Consider the following 25,082-nt stretch of genomic DNA (forward strand, 5'->3'; position numbering starts at 1 on the left):
ATCCTGGAAGGCAGAGGAAAAGAATTGAATCCCATGATTGATTCATTAATAAATCTCATGATTTTTAAGCCAGCCCTGTGCATTTTGGAGACCAAGAGGTGGGTTAGAGCTAGCAAGTGCTTTCCTGTAAAGCAGCATCCACGCTGAAGCGCAAGTCTACTAGGAGAGGAAGCTACGCAGGGCTCCTCTGCTGTCCATGTCTAGCAACCCCCTTTGCTTTCTGGCCTGCACATCCCACACCTTCAGCAGGAACATTTCACTTCCCAAATACAACAGGAAAGCCCCCAAGCCAACCCTGAGAGGTTAGAAAAGGGGAGCCGGGTCTTACCCCTGTAATAGGCAAACTGCAGGTAGTCGTAGTGGAGCGGCAGGAAGTTCTCGATGGGTGAGATGCGCCCGGGTCGGGTGGCCAGGTCTCGGACACAGTCCTGTTTGCAAGCCAGGACCTGCAAGTAGTGTTCTGCAGGGGAGAAAGGACAACGAGGGGATGTGAGATCACAACGCTGATGGTCAAGCCCTGAAGGAACCAGCCGCCCACCCCTGGCTTTAGGGAGACAATATTCCCCATGACGTGACATGGAAACTCAAGAGAAAAAGATGCACGGTCCTATTGTGTGCGGTGCTGAGTGTGCAGCTTCTCTTTGGAGAGGCTCAGCAGTTGCAGGACTCAGGCTTTCTGTGCACAGTGCCAGGTCCCCGTTGTCCTCCCTTGCAACAACCATAGTAATGGGCTCATTCACTGTCCTGCTTGCATTCGCACACTTTCCAGGCACCATTCATAGAATCACAGAAAATGAGGGTTGAAGGGACCTCAGGAGATTGCATCCAGTCCAACGCCCTGCTCCAAGCAGGACCAGCCCCAACTACAGCATCCCAGCCGAAGCTTGGTCTACCTAGGTCTTCAACACCTCCAAGGATGGAGATTGCAACCCCTCTCTGGGTGACCTGTCCCAGTGCTTCACCACCCTCCTAGTGAAAAAATTCTTCCTAATATCCAACCTCAACTTGCCTTGCTGCAGCTTGAGCCCATTGCTCCTTCTGTCATCTGCCCCCACTGAGTCCAGTCCAGCTCCATCCTCTTTGAAGCCCCCCTGCAGGAAGGTGAAGCTGCTATTCAATCCCCCTCGATCTTCTCTTCTCCAGACTAAATAATGCTAATTCTTTCAGCCTTTCTTCACCCGTCTTGTCCCCCAGGCTCCTGATTATGAATGCAAAACCCCTCCGGAGAGGGAGCTCACTCAAGTTGTTAGATCCCAAGAGCCAAAGCAGAGCAAAGGGACACCAGTTCAAATGCACCACAGAGCCAAGAAGGGCCCTGGACTCATCTAGTCCATCAGAAAAGGGCCTAGAGAAGAGGCAGCTCTCTACTACATATCATCCTGGGGCCTGTTCAACCCACTCGTCATTGCTCCTGCACGTCCCTTCGGAGACTTATGCACCAGCACAGGAAGCATCAGGCAGTTCGGGCTCAATTCCAGCCTTTTTTTCTTTGCTCAGCTCCAGCCCGTGACATTGTTTTGTTCACAGCCTGCTTTAGCCCTAGGACTTTCCCTCTTTTTTCCCCCTTAAGAGGGGGAAAATAGAAGATTAAAACAAAATAAAATCATAAAGGGGCCTCTTCAGGTCCTTTCCAGCCCTGCTTTCCTATGATCCCACAATCCCCTTTGCAGCCATGTAACTGCTAACATCAGGTTCATGCTGCATCCGTGACGTGCTGGGATTAACAAGGTAGCAAGCCAGGCTGGGAAGTTAAATGCAAGCATTCAAGCCCCTCATAGAGGCATATGCAGCTGTGGGCAGAGCACCTATGCTAATTGCTCCTTAATGAGGACGAATCTCTCGGGTGAGTAAAAATGAATGGCAAACATCTGCTTCAACAAGCTTTCTAATGGGTGGGAGTAGACAGTGTGTGCGTTGTGTCAGCTGCGGCGCTCCGAAGCCAAGGCCGACATCTGATTCCAGTTTGGGGCCCTTGCTGCAATGTACTTACAAATCGACTCTGCTTGCTGTATACCGCCAACGTCTTTAAGGAACAAACATGGGCTTGAAACAAAAACATGTGCTCTGCTACCAGAGAGCTTCCCAGACCTGCCAAGAGCTGGCCCCTGAACTGCACAGGGCAAGCCAGCGGAAACACGGGGCGGTCCCGGCTCCCCCCCGGGGCTTCCCAGAGCGGGTGGAGAGGGCGACCGGCGCTCCGCACGCGCGCGGCGTAATAGACGGGAGAGAGCAGCGCAGAGCAAGGATGCGGCTCAGTGGCAAACCCGGGCCGGCATCCTGCATCTGAAACGCACCGCCCAAACCGAACTGTGGACGTCCCTGGTACCTTATGAGCTAGGATCCTGGTTTGCTGGGATTTAAGAAAAATCCCCAATTTTCACATTCCCCAAATCCACATTTTTCTGTGATTTAAATGAAACACCACTAATATACACAACACACACACACACACACACACATATACACATATACATATACACACACATATATACACACATACACACATATATACACACATACACACACATACCTACACACACACACACACACACATATATATATATATATATACATATACACATACACACACGCATATATTTACATACACATATATATACATACACACACATATATACACATATACACATACACACACATACACACACATATATATACATGCACACATATACACACACATATATACACACACACATATATATATACACACACATATACACATACACACACGCATATATATACACACACACATATATATATATACATACACACACATATATACATGCACACATATACACACACATATATACACATATACACACATATACATATACATACACACACACGCACACACATACAGCGGTGTTTCACACAGATTTACAAAAAGTTTAGAGCTGGAAGGGACCTTGCGAGATCATCGGGTCCAGCCCCCCCTCCTCCCCCCGCTCTGGACAGGATCATGGAAAAATGTGGATTTGGGATTACATTTTTTAATCGAAAATTGGGGATGCTTTTAAATCGGAGAAAACCAGGGTGCCTGCTTATGAGCATGGAGAGAAACCACACTAAGTCTTTGCAGGGTATCTGCAAAGGAGTCACTTCACCCATCACTGACATGCAGCCAGCTCTGGGGGAAGTGTCTCCCTATGCCTGAAGAAGGGGGCTTGTGCCCGAAAGCTTTCAAAGAACTTTGTTTCACCTACTGATAAAAGATATCACATCTGCCCAAAGAAGCTTGCTTGCCTATGTCCTTCGACCAACACAGGTGCAACCAAAAACCCTGCTGCATGTCACAGCATTACTGAATGCTGCTTTACTGAATAACTCAGCATTACTGAAGAGCTCAGGATAGGAGACGGAGCTCCAGGGAGCTGCCCCTCACATCTCTGAGAGTAGCCAAGACACATCTGGACTCCTCTTTTCTCTCTCATGCCCCACAGATTCGACCAAGCCTGTTTCTGCAGGTGCACTGGTAATGGGCTGAAACCCCTTTCACCGCTTGGCCACAGACTTATATCAAGCCACGAGGACTGGGGGGCTGTGGGGTGGCCTCCGTGAAGCGAGTGCCAGCGGTGCTCTGCCTGGTTCCCAGCAGATATCGCCGAGGAAGCACCAGCACGCCTGGGGCTGGCTGGCAGTGAGACCGCAGGTCAGATGGGCTGTGCCCTTTGGAGTTTCCTTGCAGGGGAGAAAGGTTTTCCTAATATCTAACCTAAACTCCCCTTGCTGCAACTTGAGTCCATTGCTCCTTGCCATCTGCCCCCACTGAGACCAGTTTGCATCATGATGGCAATGGACCAGAAACGGGGGCTGGCCCTGGCACTCTGGGAGCAAGTCCCCGCCGGCCGCAGCACCTGGTGCTCTCTTTGAAGGAGGTTGCTGCTGGCTGCATCGCATCAGATCTGCCTCACTGAAACGCATGGCACAGAGCTGCACCCTCGAAGAGCCCTTGTTAGGAAACGGGCAGGGACTCGGTCATGCTGGTCTCGGGCTGCATGTTCCAGGGTTGGAGGAAGCGCAGATCTTCCTCGACTATCCCACAGCATGGATGCATGTCTGTACATGGCCACACACACATGCACATCATGGCTTGAACCTGGCAGCTGGCTGCGCTCAAAGCTTATCAGCACAAGAAACCTGTATGCATTAATATCCCAGTATGGTAGATGCACTGGTTTTACTGGTATTCTTATACCACCTGGGGCATATTTATAAGGCTGTAACTGCATCTGCTTGAAGGTGCAGACTGGTAAGTGGCACAATCTCCCCCCCACCTTAGCTGACATCCTTCTCCCCATACCCAGTGCATCAGTAGCCCAAGCCTCGGGCGCTCCTCATTTTTTCTTGCATGGCTGAATACCAAAAATGACCCCTATCTCATTCCTGAAATGGCTAAATAAACAAATAGCTCAACAAAGAGGCCTCCGTCCTGCTGCCCCAGTGCTTTCCCATCTCATTAGGCTCAATTAGGCCCTTGCCTTTGTAGGAGCAAATGAGCGTAGGCAAAAAATAAAGCCCAACCTGCCTCTGAATGGGAGCATTTGCCACGGAGACAGAAAGACGGCGCTCCGGGAGACTGCACAGTGGTCTCGGGGCGGCCAGCCAGACGGCACAAAGATGAGATTGCCGTGGCCAGACGGACTCTCCTCTATTGCTGCGCTTTCCCGTGCTGCCAAAGCCAAGCACGGCGGCTTATGGGGAAAGCGTTCCCGTTTCACACTGCTTCGACATGCAAAGCCAACACGGCACCGTGTCTCTGGTGGTTAGCGGGTCCTCTGTGATGGTAGCACCTGTTTTTGTTGCATTGAACTTTTCCCAGCCCCTCTCCTAGCCGTACAGATTGTCCCCTTGCAAGCTCCATCCCTCCCTCCCAGCAGGGAGGAAGGAAGCAAGGAGTTGCTCTGAGCCCCAGCGCATGTGGGATGCCCGGGGGTCACCGTCTCTGCAGGGAGGGGAAGGGTCTGCTGTCCAGAGGAGCTGAGTACCCACGCCTCACCTGCGACGGCTTCGTAGAGGTCAGCTTGGTAGTCCAAGAACTCGTGCTCTGCGAAGCGCTGCGGCCCCTCGCACAGGACGCGGCACTCCTCGTCGGCCGTGTAATACTCCTCCAGGGCTCGCTCCAGCTGCTCGATGGCTGGCCCGTACTCTTCCCTCTCGTAGTGCTTCACCCCCGCGCTGTAGGCCTCCTGCAAAGAAGCCAAGCAGGCCCTTGAAGCAGCAGGACAGCAGTCCTGGAGCACACGTGCATGGACCCAGGCAATGGGGGAAGGCAATAAATCAATGCCCGGGCTGCTGGGGTTTCCTGAACAGCCCTCACCCCTTTTTTGCCGTGCTGGATGTGTCACGACATTCCTCCTCCTCCTCCTCCTCCTCCCAGACACCCCGATCCCAGAAGCACAACACTTAGCCCATGCAAGACGTGGCTGGAGAGGGACCCTTTCAAGGGATGCTTAGGCCAGTGATCACACCCAGTGCTATCAGGCGATTCCCAAAAAGAACAGTGTTCATGGGTCATGACTCAGTTTCCCTGCTCTCTTTTCAACTGGCCAAGAGATTATCTCAGAGAAATGGGTGAGAATACAGAAATCTGAACCTGAACTGTATTCGTCTCTGCCACACAAGGGCAAAGGGATGCTGCAAACCATCATGGGTATTGAGGACCCTGAGACCTCGCCACCCTGTAGTGAGCAGGTTTCTGCAATCTCTGCACTATATCATAATTTTGCCTGGTGAATAACATCCCGATAAACTGGGGTATAGTTCAGATGAATTTGCTTTGGCTTCTCTTGTACTTCTCTGGATAAAATCAAGGCCCCCAGAGTCATCCTGGGTGCAGCAAGGCGGCACTGGGAATAGTGTGAGGTCCTATCGCTTTGGATGCGGCTCGTCACCCGGATGGCATGTTGCAGCCTCTCCCAGCATCTTGCCAAGGCGAGGCGGCTAGGTAGGGGAGACAACCCTGAACCCTGGCAATCCCTTGCTGCAAGAACGGTACCTGAGGCTGCTGTTGCACACCCCAGGGTCATGCCGGTCGGGCTGGGTGTGATGAAGCCCTCTTATGCCCACCCTACTGCAGGTGTACCACATGCAGCTCTTCCAGACTAGAAAATTTGGCCTCAAATAAGTGTGCACAAGCCAGGATGTGTAAATCAGCTTGTGCAATGTGTGAATGAAGCAATCCATCACGCCAGACCACTGAAAGCAATGAGCAAGGGAGGGAGGAGCTCCCCAAAGAGGGAGGGACCAGCACAGGACACAGGATGGAGGATGCCTGGACCACCGTATTCATTCATATACCACACGCCTCCAAATCAGACACACACCGTGTTTGGAGAAGGCAGAAGCAAGGAAAAAAGATAGATTTTCCCCTTTAACCTAAGAGTCAACCTCCTTGTTTAAGACCCAGACCCCAATACAATATAATTTTAAGGGGAAACATGAGCATGGTATGTGAGTAAATAAGGTAACGGGGCACGTGGGGTTAGCTCGGTGCAAATTCAACTGATCGCAGCCCCTGTACCTTTCTGATTTGCCCCAACCCCAGTCTGGCTGGCACTTGCCCTTCTCGCCAGCCTGGCAGGGAGAGCCGGTTTCCCAAACTCACCATGTGTGGCCTGGCCTCTCGGTCAACCAGAGTGGCCTTCCCGGCCATGGTCTTGTAGTTCTCGATGTCCTGCTGCATTTCCAGGTGCTCGGGGTTCGCCAGGAAGAAGGTGTGAGCTGCATCCGCTGCCTCCTCCAGCTTGTTCAGCTAGAACGAGAGAAAAAGCACCCGGCGGTCAGCGCCCCGTGACATAGCCCAGAAACAAGCCCTGCTCCTGGTCACTTCTGACCCGAATGTTGAATGAGGGGGAGATCCCATCTTTCCATGTCACGCCAGGCAGGAGTTTCTAGCACGACGTGGCTCTCATGCTTGTGTGCAAAGGGAAACTCCCGGGTAACGTGATGGAGAAGCGTGCCAGCCCTCCCAACAGACGGACCACAAAGCCCCGTCAGCTCTCCAAAGATGTTTCTCATCCGTGAGAGAGCAGCAGCCCATCATGGACCGCAGCCAGCACCAAGATGAAAGCAGGGAGCTCTAGCACAGCAACCTGGGGGGGTCCTGAGCATGAACCGCCCGCCACTTGCACAGACTCCGGCGGGGAACGGGACGGGAAGTCACATCAGCTTCTTTGCTTTGGTCCTGTCTGCTGGCAACGGCTCAGCTTCCCAGACCAGCCAGCCAGTGCGGGGAGCATCGTGCATCCCTGGTCTATGCTCCGGCCGGTGATGTTGGCCAAGGGGAAGCATCGTGACTTGACCCAGCCAGAGCAGGGCTCTGGGGTGGCAGAGTCACCGCACCGGGTCAGACGAAAGGTCGGTCTAGCCCAGCAGCCTGTCTCTGGCAGTGGCAAGCAGCAGATGCTTTAGAGGAAGGGTATTATATGAGACAAGGTGCGTATAGGGGCCTTGCTACATGTTCCAATTAAAGCTGGATATAGGGTCAAGATACAAGAACGAACTTTACAGCTGCTTGGCTCTTTTTGTAGCTGGACAGTCATTTTTATTGCCCGGTAATAATCACTTGGCATGTGTGGCCGGTTTAAATTTATTGCACAATTCACCAGTTAATATGTCATGTGTAGCAGGCGCCTAGGACTAACCTCTCCTCTGTCACATCCTAGGGAAATGGTCCTCCGTCACTTCCTAGGGAAGTGGTCTTTGCTCCTACCTTGGGTAAATTCAAAAAGAAGTTGGATGAACACCTGTTTGGGGTCATGGGATCCCAGCGTGTGCTCCAACCAGTGGCGGGGGCTCAGACTAGATGATCTATTCAGGTCCCTTCTGACCCCTAACTACTATGAAACATCCCTCCACTGTCAGACATCATAGGTTCAGGGACGGCCTGAGTCTGAGGTTACATCCCTGTTGTGTTTTGCAGTTCCCAATGGATCTGTCCCCCATAAATCTACCCAATCCCTGTCTGTATCCAGGTTATGCTATGGGCCTGCATCACATCCACCTTGATTTAGGCGATGGGCCATGCATTATACCATGGCTCAATGCATGGACCTGATGTATGACGAAGCAGCAGATGTGAAATGATTAATCCGTGGTTAGTGTCCAAACGGCTGATATGTTGCCTACTGCATGGCTTACAATGGCTTCACAGCCATGGCTAGGGCACACTGCTCATGCCCAGTACATCTGCTCAGCATTTACAAATGCCTAGCAAACTGTTTCAAGCTGGAGCCTCCGTAATGGAGAAGGAAGAAGCTGCACGGCTAGAAACAGTGCGCTGCCCTGGGGCAGAGATGGTCGGGGGGAGATGCCCTGAGTAGTGGAAGGCACGGCGATCCCTCTGAGCATCCTGCTTCCTCCTTGCTAGGGAGCTACTACTCTTCGATGAAAGCTTGCGAGGCTGCAGTTGTGAAAAGCAAATGGAAAATGGGGCTCCGGCTTGCCGACCCCACATGTGTCCGCGCCGGCGGGGAACCCGACATGCTGTCACTTAGAAACAGACCCAATCCTGCCCACGGGTGAGTGAAAGAGGGCTCCATACTACCAAGAAACTTGTGGTCCTGAGAGCCTGGGCCTTGTTACACGGTAAGTTTAGGCTTCTGGCGCTCTTACCGCTTGGATTGCCCTCAAGTTAATACCTCGCTTTAAGTGGCTTAAAGCACTTGTTATTCAGCTTAAAGTTACGCCACTCCAGGGCAGGATTATCTCTGATCTGCCTAATTTTGCTCCTGTTCCATTCAGGTGTGGCCACTCTCCACAGCTATTTCACCCAAGATGAAGTCCTCCAGCATCCCAGAATGCAGTGGCCCATCCTATGTCAGGAAAGAGCCCTTTGGCTTGCAGACCAGTCTTGTTCAGTGCAGATACTACTTCTGTATCTCTGGCCACCCAGAAGCTACCACAAGTCCCCCTGAGGGCAGTGCCTTCTCTCTGAGGATGCCACTGGGTGTGAAGGGACAACTGCAGCTTATGGGCCTGTTTCCATGACTTGTGCTGCCTTGGGCAGGAGCAACCTAGAGCTGGACAGAAGCAGCAGCCTTGCATTCAACCAGCCTGGAAGGATTTCTCCAGAAGCAACAGGTTCAGACCGAGTTCCTGCAAACCTGTTCTCATTCATTAATTGGAGCAGGCTGCCAGGGGCTCCAAAAACAGGCCAGGCATTCAAGCGGCCTGGCAACAACCCCTCTAGCACGGGGTGTCCGGTTCACCAGGGTTTGGGAAAGCACAAGGCTGGCGCAAGAGGAATATTTATCTTGCAAGGTAACGTTCCCTGATGGCTTCGTGGGAAAAAATCTTGGCCGCAAAGAAAGGACCGGGTGCCATCCGCGGCCCTGTGCTCAAACCTTGCAAGCGACAAAAACCCATTAAGAAAGTACAGCCCTGGGTTTCCTCTGGAGCTTGCTAAGGGCATTAGGAGGTGAAGCTAGCTTCTGCGCACATTTATTTGCCAGCAAACAAGCTCGCTAGCGAGGGGAGTCTAACCCAAGAGCAGCGGGGCGGGGGCGCGTGCTACGAAGCACATCAGGACACTCGGACGGCGGGTAGAAAATCCTTAAAGGACTGCACTCCTCTTTCATCTGCGCTGTAGGAATATTTAGATTAGAGTCAATGCAAACACAGCTCGGGGAGCTAACAAGGGGGTTACAGTGCGGCATGCTGGGGGAGTGTGGAAACATCTCTGGCGCTGTCAGGATTTATTGGCTGAGATTTATATTGACGCCTGAGTGATTTGAACATCAATCCCTTAATGAGACTGGGCATCCAAGTCCTCTAGGTGGTTTCCAAAACTCTACGCCCTCATTTGAGAAAATATAGTGATGCTTTTGTATCGATCGCGGTGGCAAGCAGATGCTGCCCGCAAGCGCAAAGTCATATCGACCTACTTAAATGGCCCCACTTACGGCAGTAATTGAGCCCCTTTCCATTGCAGAAAAGTTGGAAAAACAACAGTTTCTTTCTTCCTTCCTCCCAGCCTTCAGGCGAGGGAGCTGGGGGAGCTCAGAGTTTTGTCTACATGTTTGTTTTCGTGGGGAAGATGTAACGCAGGACCACAGAAGAGTCGGGATAGCAGGACTGTTCCTGATCAAACCAGCCCATTCAAATGTCTGTCCAACCTGCTGTGAAAAGTTTCCAGGCATGGAGATGTAGCCCAGGAGCAATGGGCTCAAGTTGCAGCAAGGGAAGTTGAGATTGGATATTAGGAAAAACTTTCTCAGTGAAGCACTGGAGCAGGTTACCCAGAGAGGTGGTGCAGTCTCCATCCTTGGAGGTTTTGAAGACCTGGGTAGACAAAGCCTTGGCTGGGATGATGCAGTTGGGGCTCGTCCTGCTTGGAACAGCAGGTTGCACTAGATGAGACCTCCTGAGGTCTCTTCCAACCCTGATTTTCTATGACTTCATATCCTCCCTGGGCTGAACCACACTCCTACTTACAAAGCTCTTCCCCTCAGCCTCCCTTGCTGCAGTATAACACCCTTTCTCCTTGGCGGCGAGTTTCCCGTCCAGATATTTCACGGGGGCTTGGAGAAAACTGGGAAAACCCTCCTGACAGGTCAGAGGAAGATGATGGGAGGCAACTCTGGAGATGCCATCCCTGGGCTCTGTCGGTCCTGCTGCGCTCGGTGAGAAAGCAGCCTGAATCCTGCTCTCGTAGGCACCCAGGCATGGACTGGGGACTGACACCCACTGACATTTCCACCCACCTAGTCAGAGGCTATCCAACAGACCCAAACTCCAACCCGAAGGGTTTGATTCAATCACCCTATCTCAGCCCAAATCCACCCTGAGAAGCAGCACTTTCCAACACCCGTGAAAAGACCGTGCAAACTGCAGCCCAATGGCACTGCAGAACAGGATCCGGCTTTGCTTTTTCAACAGCAAAATCCCCTGGGCCAAGCGATGCCCGCACGGCATTCAGAGCATCCCCTTGTGCAAACCATTTTGCTCCATAACGTGAGCCTGGGCAGGCAGCCACGACTCTCCCTGCAAAAACCAGTGCTCTCCCATTTACTTCTCTAGTCTACATGGAAGTAACAGCTTGGCTTTCTGCTGATGCACCGACCCCCAGCTCTGTCTTGCAACTTAGTTGGCTCAGTCAGTCCCCCTTGGTCTGGTTTAGAGAAACCTGAGTGATTTTCATAGACATTTGGGACTAGAAGGGACCTCGCGAGTTCATCAGGCTGAGCTCCTGGCCCAAGGGGTGGGAAGTCAGCTGGGGTAAAATCACCCCAGCAAGATAAGCATCCAAAAGCATCATCCATGAGCATTTGCACAAGGTCCTGCCTGTTCATGGGTCCTGCTTTAAAAGGCACTACAGCAATGGCTTGAAGTTGCAGCAAAGTAGATTTAGATTGGATCTCAGCAAAAACTTCTTGGCTGTTAGAGCAAGGAGGTGAGGGGAATAGATGCACAGGGATGCTGTGGGCTCTCCATCACTGGACATATTCAAGAAGAGCTGGGACAGCCCCTGGCTGGGGATGATCTAGGCGTAGCAATGCCTATTTTTTTACTATGGGATCTTCCCATGCTTTTGCACATACAGCCAAAATTGATTTTTTCCCCCCCCTGCTGCTATGTGTGTCAGGGTTTTGTTAAGCCTCCCTCAGAGGCATTGGGTGTTGGCTGCAACCCAGGCTGGAGATGGGGACAATGCTGCTGCTGGCACCAAAGCTGGATGGTTTCCTTCCACAGGAACAACCCTGCCCCGAAAAACATCGCCACGCTCCCCTGGGCCGCACGGCAAGCGAGCCAATATACCATGCACAGTTCAGCCACAGTTCACGGTCCCTCTGGTTTTCATCACAATACAAGCAACTCATCTTTCCTCTGCAAGCCAGTCTAAATCCCCCGGCCTTCTGTAATTTCAATGTAGCAACCAGCCGGGCTTAGTAAATAAATACGCGCCGCTTTCTTCCCATGTATTCGCGGAGGAACTGCCAAAGCCGTTCCACTCCGCTGCTGGAACGTGCCTGACATAGCATACGGGTTCATCATCGCGTTGGCTGCTACTGCGTCCTAAAATGAATACAAAAGCAGCTGTAAAACACGGGTGAGTCACATAACCCTGAGTGCTCCCCCAGCGCCAGCTGCAACGAACTCGGTCCCATCCTGAAGCAGGTGCTTTCAACTGGGACTTGCACCCGGGAAGTAGCAACCATGCTGAGCACCCATCTACGGGATCAGGCCGCCAGTCAAAGGCTACGTGCTGTGTAAAGGCAGAGGATCGTCTCCTCCGTGAGGATCGGCGCAAGCATCAACAGCGATGCACCTGCCATCGGTGCAGCAACCCAGCCCCGTAGGCACGAATACCACTGAGGACCCCTCACCTGCAGAAATCTGCCCCCGTCCACCTGCTCCGTGGCTGCAGGGGGACGGTGTATGGGGTCGTCAGCGGCAGGTGGGTAACGAGGACGAATTTTTCCATCGCTGGATTCTTGGTGCTGTAGAGGATTATTATTGAGTGTATGTGCCTGTACACACCTTAACAGGCTAAGAGAATAGAAATACAGGGGTGCAGGTTGTAGCCACGCTGGCCTAAGGACATGGGCAGACACGGTTCTCCGGGTAAATCTGATCTCTTTTATTAGACCAACTCAAATAGTTGGAAAAAATAGTTCTTTGCAAATGTGCATGCCCAAAAGCTTGCAAAGAACTATTTTTCTCACTCTTTAGTTGGTCTAATAAAAGATATTATATCTACTCAAAGAACCTCGTCTGCCAAGCAGCTGCTCTCCACGTGTGCTTTCCGAGTTGCGTCCCACTTGCAAGCTTACGGGCGTGATGTTCATAGGCTCCTCTGTGATAAGAGAATAGCATTCAGACAGAAGAGCATAAGACTCAAGAGGCCAGAACAAATGCAACCCGGCCCATCTTAAATCTGCCTTCCTGCGCCCAAGTGTCACGACTCTCTATTTCATGACAGGGTCTGTGGCATATTGCTTTTTACTCCCCCCCCTCTTCATTCGAGATGTCGCTGCTCCAGTGGACCGGTGCGATCAGGCTACTTTGTCCAGTCTCTGTAAGGCATTTCAGATCCAAGCGAAAAACAACCCAACCCTGGTCCTCGTCACCCTCTTGGAGACTGGGGCAGCCGTTGCTCCCCAGTCGTGCCTGGAGAATTCAGCTTTTTTCTCCCCTTGTGAATGGTTTAGCAGGGCCCCAGAAGTTATCTGATATATAGGTACGTCTGCCCGGGGCAATGGAGCAGGCGGCTCGTGTTTCCTTTCCTGGTTGTGTTTATGGAGCAGAGTTAATGATGCACAGAGACCACTTCTCCCGCGAGGAGTGCGAGGCAGCGAACGCAAAATGAATCGGGAGCTCAAGGGCAGCAAACGTGCCGCTTTCCCCTTGACACAGGGGCCAGGGAAGTGCTGGGTCTTTGGAGGGAAGGGGATGCCTTGAAGCTGTTTGAAAATACTGCCTTTCAAGAGTCCCATCTGGGGGGAAATCTCTCCAAGGGGAGAGGATCCGTGCAACCTCTCTGCGGCGCAGCACGTGGTCTTTCTCATTGAGGGGTCCTTCTCCAGCAGGAGCACTCCCTGCCTTGTTGTCTGCTGTGGAAATGAGCTAGAGGAACGGTCCAGAGGGCAAGAAGACCAAGACCATCCCAACTTCAATCATTGAGCTCGTATGAATTGATAATGCTGTAGCGTGTGCTCACTCGGAGCAGACCTCCAGGCAATCGTCGATGTCTTTACCGAGGCGTGCAAGAAAATGGGACTGACGAAGGTCCTCCATCAACGAGCAGTCCCCAGCTCTGGTAATCCAGGTCCGCGGTGAGGCTCTGGAGCACGTTGAGTATTTCCCGTACCTTGGAAGCCGGCTCTTGCCGACGGCTGACATCTAGGAAGAAATCCAACATCACTTCAAAATGTGCAAGTGCAGCATTCAGACGCCTGAGGAAACAGATGTTTTAAGATTGCAACGTCAGATCCAAAACCAAGCTCATGTTTTATCAAACAGTCGTGATCCCCACCATGCTGAGACATGGACAACGTACAGGAGACACCTCAAGTCACTGGAGAAGTGCCATCACCACTGCCTGTGGAAGATCCTCTTAATCCAGTGGGAAGACAGATGCACCAACATGAGTGTCCTCTTGCAAGCAAACGCCATGAGCGGTGAGGAGACGATCATCCAACATCTGGGCCGTTCACATTATCTGGATGTCCAGCTCCAGACTCCCAAAGCAAGTTTTATTCTCCCAGCTCACTCAAGAGCTGGGCAGAGAAAGTGGGCAGAGAAAGTGCTTCAGGGACGTCCTCATGGCCAACGCGAGAAACAAATGCAACATTGACATCAAGTCATGGGAGACCCAGGACTGCCCCAAATGGTGGAAGAGTCCTCTGCAAGGGTCTGAGCGCTCTGAAACCTCACGACGACAACAGGAGATGGAAACAGCGTGTCGCGGACCGAACCAAGAGCCCAGAGCCACCCACCCCACACGGAAACATGTGCCCAAGCTGCAGCAATGTCTGTTGAACCCGGATAGGCCTCATCAGCCATCTTCAGACCCACAGATGAGATAATCATGGGAGACCATCATCCGTGACTGCGAGGGATTGCCAAAGATGAGAAGAAAGGTCCAGAGGGCAAGAACCCTGTGGAGCCTGTGCATTGGGAGACCCTCCTTGGCCATGAGAGACATGGGCTCCAGTCATTTGCTATTCTCTGCAACAAACCCGTGGTTCTCAACCTTTTTAGGCTCAAGGCACGACTGAGCAGACTCAGGGCACCCCTTGCTAGACTCAAGACCCTGCTCAGAACATGCTATGGTTGAGAATCGCTGCAATAGACCCAAGCACTGTGCTGCCCCCAGAAAGATGATGAGCATCCCTCAAGGGCCACAGCTGCAGGGCTAAGGCAGCATGCCTCCAAACTGCAGCAACTCGTGACAGGCATCGAGAGGGGTCAAATGGAGGATGCCATGGTTAATCTACCTCCTAAAGTACTGTTGGCCGTGCTGGCACTCGCACTTTTGCAAGACCCCTGGGCTAGCACTGTGCTCTTGCCAGCGTTAGCTGTGGGGGTTGCTGGCTAAGAAAGCCCATGTAGTGCCAACTCCATGCAGAAGCCTTCTGACTTCGAGGGAAGTGCTCCAAGGGCACCAGGGCCTGTGCCATGCATGCAACGGGGAGTGCTTCCTGCTCAGAGCACGAACACCGGGGTTGCACCTCGACATATGAGCTGTGCCTTGAAAAAGCTGCCGGCCTGCCCCCCCCCTTTTTCCTCACAGCTTTTGATGTATTTACTAGCCAGGGCTGGGAGAAGTGTCTGAACCACCTAGCATCCATGGTCCCGGCCTCGAACCCGCCAATGTGTATTCGCAGTTGTTCTTCCTCCCCTCAGATGTCAACAATTTCTGATTTGCTTTGATGCTCCCTTCTTCCATAAGGTCTTGGGTGGTCCCTTCTTCCATAGGCTCTTGCATACATCACTTCCTCCATAGCTTCTTGGGTGGTCTCTTCATCCATAGGTTCTTGCATAGATCCCTTCCTCCACAGGCTCGTGCATAGGTCCCTTCTTCCATAGGTTCTTGCATACGTCACTTCCTCCATAGCGTCTTGGGTGGTCTCTTCTTCCATAGGTTCTTGCATAGATCCCTTCCTCCATAGCTTCTTGGGTGGTCTCTTCATCCATAGGTTCTTGCATAGGTCCCTTCCCCCATAGGCTCGTGCATAGGTCCCTTCTTCCATAGGTTCTTGCATACGTCACTTCCTCCATAGCGTCTTGGGTGGTCTCTTCTTCCATAAGTTCTTGCATAGATCCCTTCCTCCATAGGTTCTTGCATAGATCCCTTCCTCCATAGCTTCTTGGGTGATCTCTTCATCCATAGGTTCTTGCATAGGTCCCTTCCTCCATAGGCTCGTGCATAGGTCCCTTCTTCCATAGGTTCTTGCATACGTCACTTCCTCCATAGCGTCTTGGGTGGTCTCTTCTTCCATAGGTTCTTGCATAGATCCCTTCCTCCATAGCTTCTTGGGTGGTCTCTTCATCCATAGGTTCTTGCATAGGTCCCTTCCCCCATAGGCTCGTGCATAGGTCCCTTCTTCCATAGGTTCTTGCATACGTCACTTCCTCCATAGCGTCTTGGGTGGTCTCTTCTTCCATAAGTTCTTGCATAGATCCCTTCCTCCATAGGTTCTTGCATAGATCCCTTCCTCCATAGCTTCTTGGGTGATCTCTTCATCCATAGGTTCTTGCATAGGTCCCTTCCTCCATAGGCTCATGCATAGGTCCCTTCTTCCATAGGTTCTTGCATACGTCACTTCCTCCATAGCGTCTTGGGTGGTCTCTTCTTCCATAGGTTCTTGCATAGATCCCTTCCTCCATAGCTTCTTGGGTGGTCTCTTCATCCATAGGTTCTTGCATAGGTCCCTTCCTCCATAGGCTCGTGCATAGGTCCCTTCTTCCATAGGTTCTTGCATACGTCACTTCCTCCATAGCATCTTGGGTGGCCTCTTCTTCCATAAGTTCTTGCATAGATCCCTTCCTCCATAGGTTCTTGCATAGATCCCTTCCTCCATAGCTTCTTGGGTGGTCTCTTCATCCATAGGTTCTTGCATAGGTCCCTTCCTCCATAGGCTCTTGCATAGGTCCCGTCTTCCATAGGCCCTTGCATAGGTCCCTTCTTCCATAGCTCTTGCATAGATCCCTTCTTCCATAGGTTCTTGCATAGGTCCCTTCCTCCATAGCTTCTTGGGTGGTCTCTTCCTCCATAGGTTCTTGCATAGGTCCCTTCTTCCACTGGTTCAATGCGTCTCTAGCTTGCATTCCAGCATTCACTGGCTCTGTTTGCAATGGGAAGTGAATTTGGAAAGTGGCATGAAGAAAGCGCTGTGCAGAGGCGGGAGCTGGGCATTTTGTCATGGAAAAGCTACTTTGAGAGGCAAATCTGAGCCACACAAACCAACAGTGATCATTAGGAGTGACAGCCTTCACTATCTGTGCATGCACAGAAGAGCTGGGCCGGGAAGCACCCTTCAGGACACAGGAGTTGGAGCATTGCAGCTTGGGAAGGATCCAATTGGCCTGAAAAAAACTGCCAGGAAAAACCCTTCACTTACCCAAGGGAGAGAGCCGGTGCCCTCACACAGCTCACACCTGCAGATTACACACACATATCTGCACACACATTCACAAGCACCGGCACAATGAACAGCAGGCTGTGTAGTCTGATACGGTCGCTTGGCTCCGAGTCAGCAGCACAGAGGGGCTGCAAAGCAGCTGGAGAAGCTCGGTGGGGCATCCCCATTGCAAAATTACTGCCGTCCTGGTGCAAAGCTCAGGGAAGTGGGTCCTTTCTCCAGCACTGGCTGCCCCATCTCCAGCAGACTAGGGAGATGTGGTATACGACAGGTGTTCTGGGCACACTGGGTGAATGGTATGACATTTGCACCTGGTTTATATCTGAAGTGCACAAGAGCTGTGCCCTCTTCTCTCTCTTTTGCACACATACATACACAAACACACGCGCTCCCTCATTAACTCCAACCTCCTCAAGCCGGCTCCCGGACACATTGGGGACGCGTGCCGTGGGAGATCTGTTTGCATTTACAGTCCCGCGTCGACCTTTCCAATATGACGGATCATCGAAAATCCTCCAAGCGGGATTTTCTCCCAAGAAAACATTTGGCTTTGCTTAGCATGCTCTGAAGACGGCGAAGTCATGCATTCAGTAACACTGTCGAGAAGGAAAATTTCCTGTAACACGCACGGGTCAGCTGTCTTGACAAAAAGCTGAGGAATGAGCTGTGAACGAGATGTTCAAAAAGAGCCTGGTGTCGACTGGATTCCTCCCCTCCTACCAGGAGATGCAACAAAAAGCAGCCCACAGTCGAGCGGCGGGCACGTGAGGACGTCTCTGGCAGCATGCAAATGCCATGACCCTACCTCGTGGGCTGAGATAGGGGCGGAAGAATTGCTCGTGGAGGGGATATGATAGCTGATGAGGCGCACGGCAGAATTGGGCTCCCTCCGCCGCTTAGACAAAGCTCAGTAGGAGATGACAATGCTCTCCGGCTATCCTAGTCCATCATGCAAAATGCTCTCCCTACGTGCAATAAAGCAGGGGTCTAACCCGCTTCTTCAGCAGCCTGTGCACCAAACGGATGCAACTTTATGCTGGATGCTGAAGGAGGAAAGCTTCCTCCCCTGACTCCCACAGGGACAGGCAGCTTGGAGAAACACAGTCCACCTCTTGATGCTCATAAGGAAAGCAGCAGAGGTTTCCCTTGGTCCTGCTACACCGGCACCCTTGCAAATGCCATCGATGTATTTCCTGACAAAAGTGCCGTAGCCGCTTTCGGATTTCAAGTAGCCGCAACGTGACTCTCCCTAACAGATGGCAGTTTATCCCCAAAGGCAGGCATTGACTCATCTTGAGCCCTCTGCTTGCACTGCATGGCACTTACTGGGCCATGACCATGAACATGACAGCACTAGGCAAGAAGGAGGCTGGTATCTCTGTCCTGCAAGCGATAACCCGACTGCAAGCAAACAGCAGGAGATGCACGCTCACGCTGCAAACTGCAGAGAGAAAACAGGTGTCCGTTGCAGCTATTCCTACCAGGATCCTTAACAACTGTTAAGGAAATGGTTTTAACCGCCCTGGCTCTGCCTGCCACCGTGTTTCTGGAATGGCTTTTGCAGGGCCGGACTCCGAAACACGTGGATCGCGGCTGCCAAAGGCTGAAAGCTTGCGAACCCTCCCACGCACAGACTGACCACCGATGGGGCTACATAAGTGCCCAGGCATTGTTTTATAGGGGACACTGGCAGAGAAGAAACAGGATGCTTCAGGGCAAAACAAGAGAGCAAGAGGCCTTGGAGAGCGTTGGGAGGAAGAGTTAAAATAGTTGGGGGGGAAAGACAGAGAAGTAGCAAAATATTTGGCAGCCTGGATTCACTGTCATCCTTGAAACAACTTCTTTTTCAGAGACCATTTTGTGGTGCACAGGACTGCTGACTGCATGCATCCCTTGTGATGAAGACAGCCATGCATCGCACTCCTCCCCACTGCAGCGGATGGGACCACCTACACCACCGCATGCACTGGGCCCAAACTCGTAGCTAAACCTCCTGAGCTCCCTTCAACCTTCATTTTCTATATCCGATACGGATGATCCTGCCTCAGGCAGGGGTTGGACTAGATGTGGCTTCTGGAGCTCCCTTCACTTCTCTAGGATTTCAGGACAGGAGTTTTAGGAGGCTGCATTGAGAATACCGTGAGTGCAAACACACGTGTTTAGAGGCATGCAGGGAAACCAAAACTCATGCACGTTCCTCCAATACATCCCCGTTCGGGGTAAATCAGGTTTGAGCGTCACACCTGGTTTCATCACCCCTGCTTTGGAGCTGCCCCAGGTGCTGTGCAGAGGCGGCGCTTGACGTTTGGGCTCCTGCAGCGCACCTGGGCACCGGTGACATTTCCCGCAGGTGAGACTGGCTGTGGACTTGCAGATGCCTGAGCAGCCTCGGGCTGGCACAGCACAACGCTCCCAGCCTGGATGACTTCATAGCGAAACCATCCCTGTGCAAGCTCTCATGAAAAGCTGGATGCTGCTACAACCCCGGCAGAAAGGTGCCTTTTAATGCCGCTCCACGAATGCCAGGGCCAGGGCCGAGACACGGGAACCTGGGAGCAACAATGCTCCCTTTCTGCGAGGGTTTCAGGTTGAGCCCACCTGGGAAAGGCCTAAGGTTGTGTTTTGATTGGAAGGGGGAAAATCCTCCTCGCCCACAGGCCTGTTTTATGCTGCAGCAACTACTGATTTGTGGTCCGCTCCTTTCTCCCTGGCCCGAGCCGGGTCCTAATTACCCACCACTTATCAAGCAGACAGCTTTCATTTCCGGAGCACCTGGACCGAATTACTGCGGGAGCCCCCCTCCTGCGGCTCCACATTCAGACACTGAGATATGCTGGCAAAAAGCTCTGCAAAATCAAACCGTTCAAGGGGATGCAGAGAGCATGGCCACGTATTGAGGGGCCGCGGGTGCTGGGTTTTCTGCATTAGCTGGAGCAGTTTAGCAGGAGGTTTCTACGACTGGTCCTTCGTCTTGGGCATGTGCTTCCCTTTGAGTCAGTGTGAGCTCAGGGCTGTTTTTCTCCTAAGGAGCTAATGTATTTGCTCAGGTTTCTCTTGAGAAGGGCAGCGAGACGAACCTGGGACCCTTCTGGCTGCACCTGGCTGAGGTTGAGTCCATGGCTGGCGCTGACCATTGGCAAGGTCCCTATGAGGCCAGGCCAAGACATCCAAAGCAAAAAGGCATTTGCAACCATCGTCTCCATGCCTCCGTTCCCTTGTTGGTATAGACGGGGGTTTTAAAATTCACCTGGCAAGAAAAAGGCCATACAGCTGGCGGTCACTAAAAGGAGCTGGATACATTCATAGAGAATAGATCTATTAATGGCTATTGAACAGAGCGGTTCGAGATGTTTCCTCTGGCATCTCTAATCTCATATGTGGTCGATGCCGGGCTGGATACCCGGATCAATGCTCTCCCTCTGTAGCATCCATCTCTGCCCGAGACAGGATACCGCGCTAGACGCACCGTGGCCCAGAGCCAGCTTTTGTTCTTATACAAGCCAAAGATTTGACGCAGGGGTTTGACATCATCAGTGTCTGTGCATCCCTAGCAGGTCCACCTCTTCAGCTGCAGACATTTAGCCCCAGTCTGAGATGAAACCTTCTGATGGTTTCCCTCCTCCTGCATTACTCAACAGCAAAGCCTCTCTAAAGCATTAGCTTTTCCTTCTCTGAATTGAAAGCATCAGGACAGACCACAGGAACTTGCATTTCCCATGGCTGAATCTTGGCTTTCCCAGGCCCAGAAGGCCAAAGCTGCGGTGACGGCAAACCGCCCCGAAGCCACTGACCGCAACCGTGACCCGAAAAGGAAACCCGACCGGGTTGTATCTCCCTGCCAGGCACCTACAATTGTGTGTTTGTCCATAGGCCACAGCCCGAAACCACAGTGCATTGTGCACAGGGCTGGAGATATGGAGTGCTGCCCGGGCTGTAATAAAACCCTTTTTCCTGCAATGCCTGCCGGACTGGGAGGCTGCGGGCAGCTGGGCTAGTGCTGATTTGCAATGCAAAGCCCAGGAGGCCACTTCTCCTGGGAGCCTCCGAGGCAGGCACCAGTCTGCTACTCCCATCCCTGGCTTCTCCGCAGCCATGCACATCGTTCCTCCCTGCTCCATACCCTGCTTTTCCAGACTGGGCACGAGCCGTACGTCTCTGCCTGCACCCAGCCCAGACTGGGCACGCAGCAGACTGGAGAGGCACTGCCGAGCTGTTCCAAGCCTTGCAAGACCCGGCGGGCTGCGGCATGGGCTGCCAGCCTGTCCCATGCCCCCCTCATGCTGCCATCTCTGCAAGTGTCTTGAGTGGAGTCTGCAATGCCCATCTGAACCCGGTGCCATGGCAGGGTTGATTTCTTCTCTCAATTTCCTCACTCCAGAGACTGCCCTGCAAGATGCTGGAGCACGAGGATGCAGGAGGAAGACTATGGGCTGCTAATGCACAAATGCCCCTGGAGGGGCCTAAAGTGTTCCCTATAAATCAATCTGTCTATGCTGTTGGTTGTGGCAGGGCGTGGGCACTGCAAGGGCACGCTCAACGCCTTGCACAGAAGCATTTGCTTTGCACATACATCCAATGCAGACAGCAGCAGCCCTGGAGACCAGCCACAGCCCACCTCCAACACGCATGGATCTGCCAGTGCCCTTCATCCCTGCACCACAGCTCCCAGTTCCAGGCCACTGGGATGCCTGGCCCTGCCCATGCAAAGGGACCCAAAGCAACGGGGGTTTGCTGAGAGTCCCCCATCCAAGCACCGTGTCCTTAGCTTGTAGGGTTATTCAAGGCTGGCAAAGAGCGTATTCGGCCTGGAGCCTGTAGGGAAAGGGCCATGGCTCTCATAGGAGCATGTGCAGAGACAGGGTAGGCTCAGGACCCTTCTGGTACATAAAAGGATGATCCATCTATCAGTACCCAAAGCACCAGCTGAATGAACCCTGTGTCCTCTGCAAATTGGGCAGGGGTCTGGGAGTCTGGGCTCCTCGCTCTGCTTCCGCCTTGCAGCGCGTTCCTGGGCACATCACTTAACCTCCGCGTGACTCAGTTTCCCCCTCTGTGCAATAAAGGTCAATGCTGTCCGTCGCCTGCTGCCCCGGGCTGTGGGGAGGCTGAATCCTGGCACTGAGCGTCTCTGGTGCTATTTTGGGGGCTGAAAATGCCGTGATATTTTCCTGCTGACCTTAAAACCACGCATGCATTCCCTCCGAGGGTTCGCTCGGCCCCCATGAATGGCTCTTTGTTGCTGTTCCTGGACACACCCTGGTCCGTCTGTCTTTGAACGTCTCACGCCATAAACGGCTGCTCATGGGGCCTCCGATGGGCGAGGGAGAAGTCAAATGGGGTCAGGCTCGTTAGGTCCGTGCCACCCTTCGCTGCAGCCAGGGGCGGCTCTTTGCTCCATCTGCGATCCCAGGTTAACAACAGCGTGTCTGTCCGCAGCGGCGCTCGTGTGGGTGCGGTCCGTCTGGCGCTGGCCAAGGGATTCCCCACTGCAATGAGTCCCTTTATTGTCAGTGGAAAATATGAAGGAGCAAACGGGGACGCCAAGGGATAACGAAAGAGTTCAAGCGCAAGTCATCAGAGCAAAGGCGAAGAGCTGGACACAGGGGGAATGTCAAGGAAACTTTGCCGGGGAAAGACTGACTTGCTTCTGGAAAAACTCAACCCCCCAAAAAGCAAAAGATTGTTTGGATTCAGGCAGAAAAACGGTCGGTTTTGGCGGCAGGGGAGGGCGTTCTTGGGTCTCCTGCAGAAATTTTAAATTTTGTTGAAAACCCAACTTTGCATGAGCAAAAAAGAGTTTCCCTGGAAAATTTCCGAGCCACTCCAATGGCTCAGCTCCGCCGCGGAGGGAGGAAGCCAGCAGAATGAGGCCATTTTGTTAGCTCTGCCCGCGTCTACATGAGACGTTGACTGTGGAGTTGTACCGGGCTCCTGGCTCTGCTTCTGCTTTGCTGTGTGTCCCTGGGCCCGTCACTTAACCTCCGTGTGACTCAGTTCTCCCCTCTGCAATAGAGGTCAAAGCCCCCCCAACCTGCTCCCCGGGGCTGTTGGGAGGCATACCCGAGTACTAAATGACTGCGCAGTAACCAGCATTAACGCAAAGTAACTAAACCTCCAAAATCACTGAATACCACCCGAGGAAAATTACAGAAGGGTTATTTTTCACTTGACCCTTTTTGGGGTTTCCACTGACTGGGATTACTTCACCGCTCAGATAACAAGCTGGGACCACTCCATTTTCGATGCAGTGGATTCAGTTCAATTGTCATTATTATGTTGATGCTTGCCTTTTTTTTCCCTCCAATTCAATTATCATCATTATATTGACGCTTGCCTCTTTTTCCAACTCAATTGTCATTATTATATTGGTGCTTGCCTTTTTTTTCAACTCAACTGTTATTATTCAATTGATGCCTGCCTTTTTTTTTTCCAACTCAGCTGTCATTATTATATTGGTGCTTGCCTTGCTTTCAACTCAGTTGTCATTATTATGCTGACGCTTGCTTTTATTTTCAATTCAATTATCATTATTATATTGGCACTTGCCTTTTTTTCAACTCGACTGTTATTATTGTATTGATGCTTGCCTTTTTTTCTACTCAGCTGTCATTGTTATACTGTATTGACGTTTGCCTTTTTTTCGCTCTATGTTAAAAATTAAGCGTTAAATACATCATACTATGGTCCTTAAAACTAAACGATATTTTTGCCCTAAAGAAGTTGTATTAAGTTCTTTGAAAATAAGCAAACACTGCAATTACAAAAATAACAACCTGGGCGAAGAATGGGTACTTTAGCTAGTTTTGTGTGTGTGTGTGTGTGTGTGTGTGTGTGTGTGTAGAGAGAGAGAGAGAGAGAGAGAGAGAGAGAGAGGGGACAAGCTTTCATGAACTCCACCATTAAATTGGTTAATGGTATCTTAGTTAATTAGCTCATCTCTAAGGAGTAACATTAGTTAACGATAACATGAATTAGCATCAGGTAAGTAGGGGGGACATTGCTAATAACGATCCCGACTGTGGCAATACTTTGGGAGGTTTCCTACAGCTCGGGTGGAAATGCAGGAGAGGGAAGGCCGTGGCAAAGGCGCGAGGCATGGCAGTAGCTGGAAGGCACTGCCAGCACCTGGGCAAACAGCTCCCATCCTGGGGTATCTGCAGGTTGCAGGGGGCAAAGATGTCCTGTGGGACATGGCACTTAGGGAAATGGTCCTGCTCCCCGTGAAGGAGCACATGTCTCTGGTCTCCCACCCAAGCGCAGACCAAGCACCCGGCCTCCAGTGCCCGACGGACTCGATGCAAAGGTGGAGAGCGTGTTGCAATGTTTAGGCGCGCTCCTTCGGCGAGCCTGGCAGCTGGCGTGAACCTCCTCTTGCTGCTTTGGTTTTTTCGCCTGTATTTCGGGCTCGTCTCTCATAAACTCTTGCCTTCGCGAGCAACATCTGCTGCTTTCGGAAACGCCCCCCTGTCTGTGCCCAGTCTATTCTACTGCTGCAGTGGAAAATATATGCGGGAGGGCCTCCTCCTAAACAGAGCAAAGGGCAGGACAATAAGAAAAACAAGAGCATAAAGCATATCGGAAAAAAACATGTCGGGGTCGTTTCTTGGGCTAATGGAAAGCAAAGAGCGCCAAATTTGCTCCTGGAATAACTTCAGCAAAGGAAACAGCTTCGCACCAAGGATGGGGGCTGGACGAGATGACCTCTGGAGGTCCCTTTCAGCCCTACTTCCCTATGAAGGTGGACTGAGGAGCAGAATTTGCTGCCCCTAAAAGGTGAGGCTTGTTGATAGGAGGATGGGGGGAAGCCAAGGAGTGGTGCCGCTAGCATCGAGGCTCGTTGGGGGCCTGGGCTACTTGCCTATTTATTTTTTCGCGCCCGTGCTGCCCCCAGAGACAGACTCTTTGCAGCACCCTCACTCTGGAGACCTCCAAACATCTGCAAAAGAGAGCAGAAGGGGAAACTGAGGCACAGCTAGG

General features: G+C 52.1%; 1 protein-coding gene across 1 annotated transcript in view; it reads right to left on the reverse strand.

Annotated features, from left to right (window-relative positions):
• P3H2 (prolyl 3-hydroxylase 2) overlaps positions 1–25,082 on the reverse strand; it is a 96,043-nt gene that overhangs the window by 14,985 nt on the left and 55,976 nt on the right. Inside the window, exons 2-4 of the mRNA XM_059731267.1 lie at positions 6,623–6,769; positions 5,015–5,204; positions 329–460 (exon numbers count right to left, since the gene is read on the reverse strand). Of these exons, the coding sequence (XP_059587250.1) occupies positions 329–460; positions 5,015–5,204; positions 6,623–6,769 (469 nt within the window). The remainder of the gene's footprint in view (positions 1–328; positions 461–5,014; positions 5,205–6,622; positions 6,770–25,082) is intronic.

Source organism: Alligator mississippiensis, chromosome 7, assembly GCF_030867095.1.
Source record: "Alligator mississippiensis isolate rAllMis1 chromosome 7, rAllMis1, whole genome shotgun sequence".
NCBI classification, from domain to species: domain Eukaryota; kingdom Metazoa; phylum Chordata; order Crocodylia; family Alligatoridae; genus Alligator; species Alligator mississippiensis.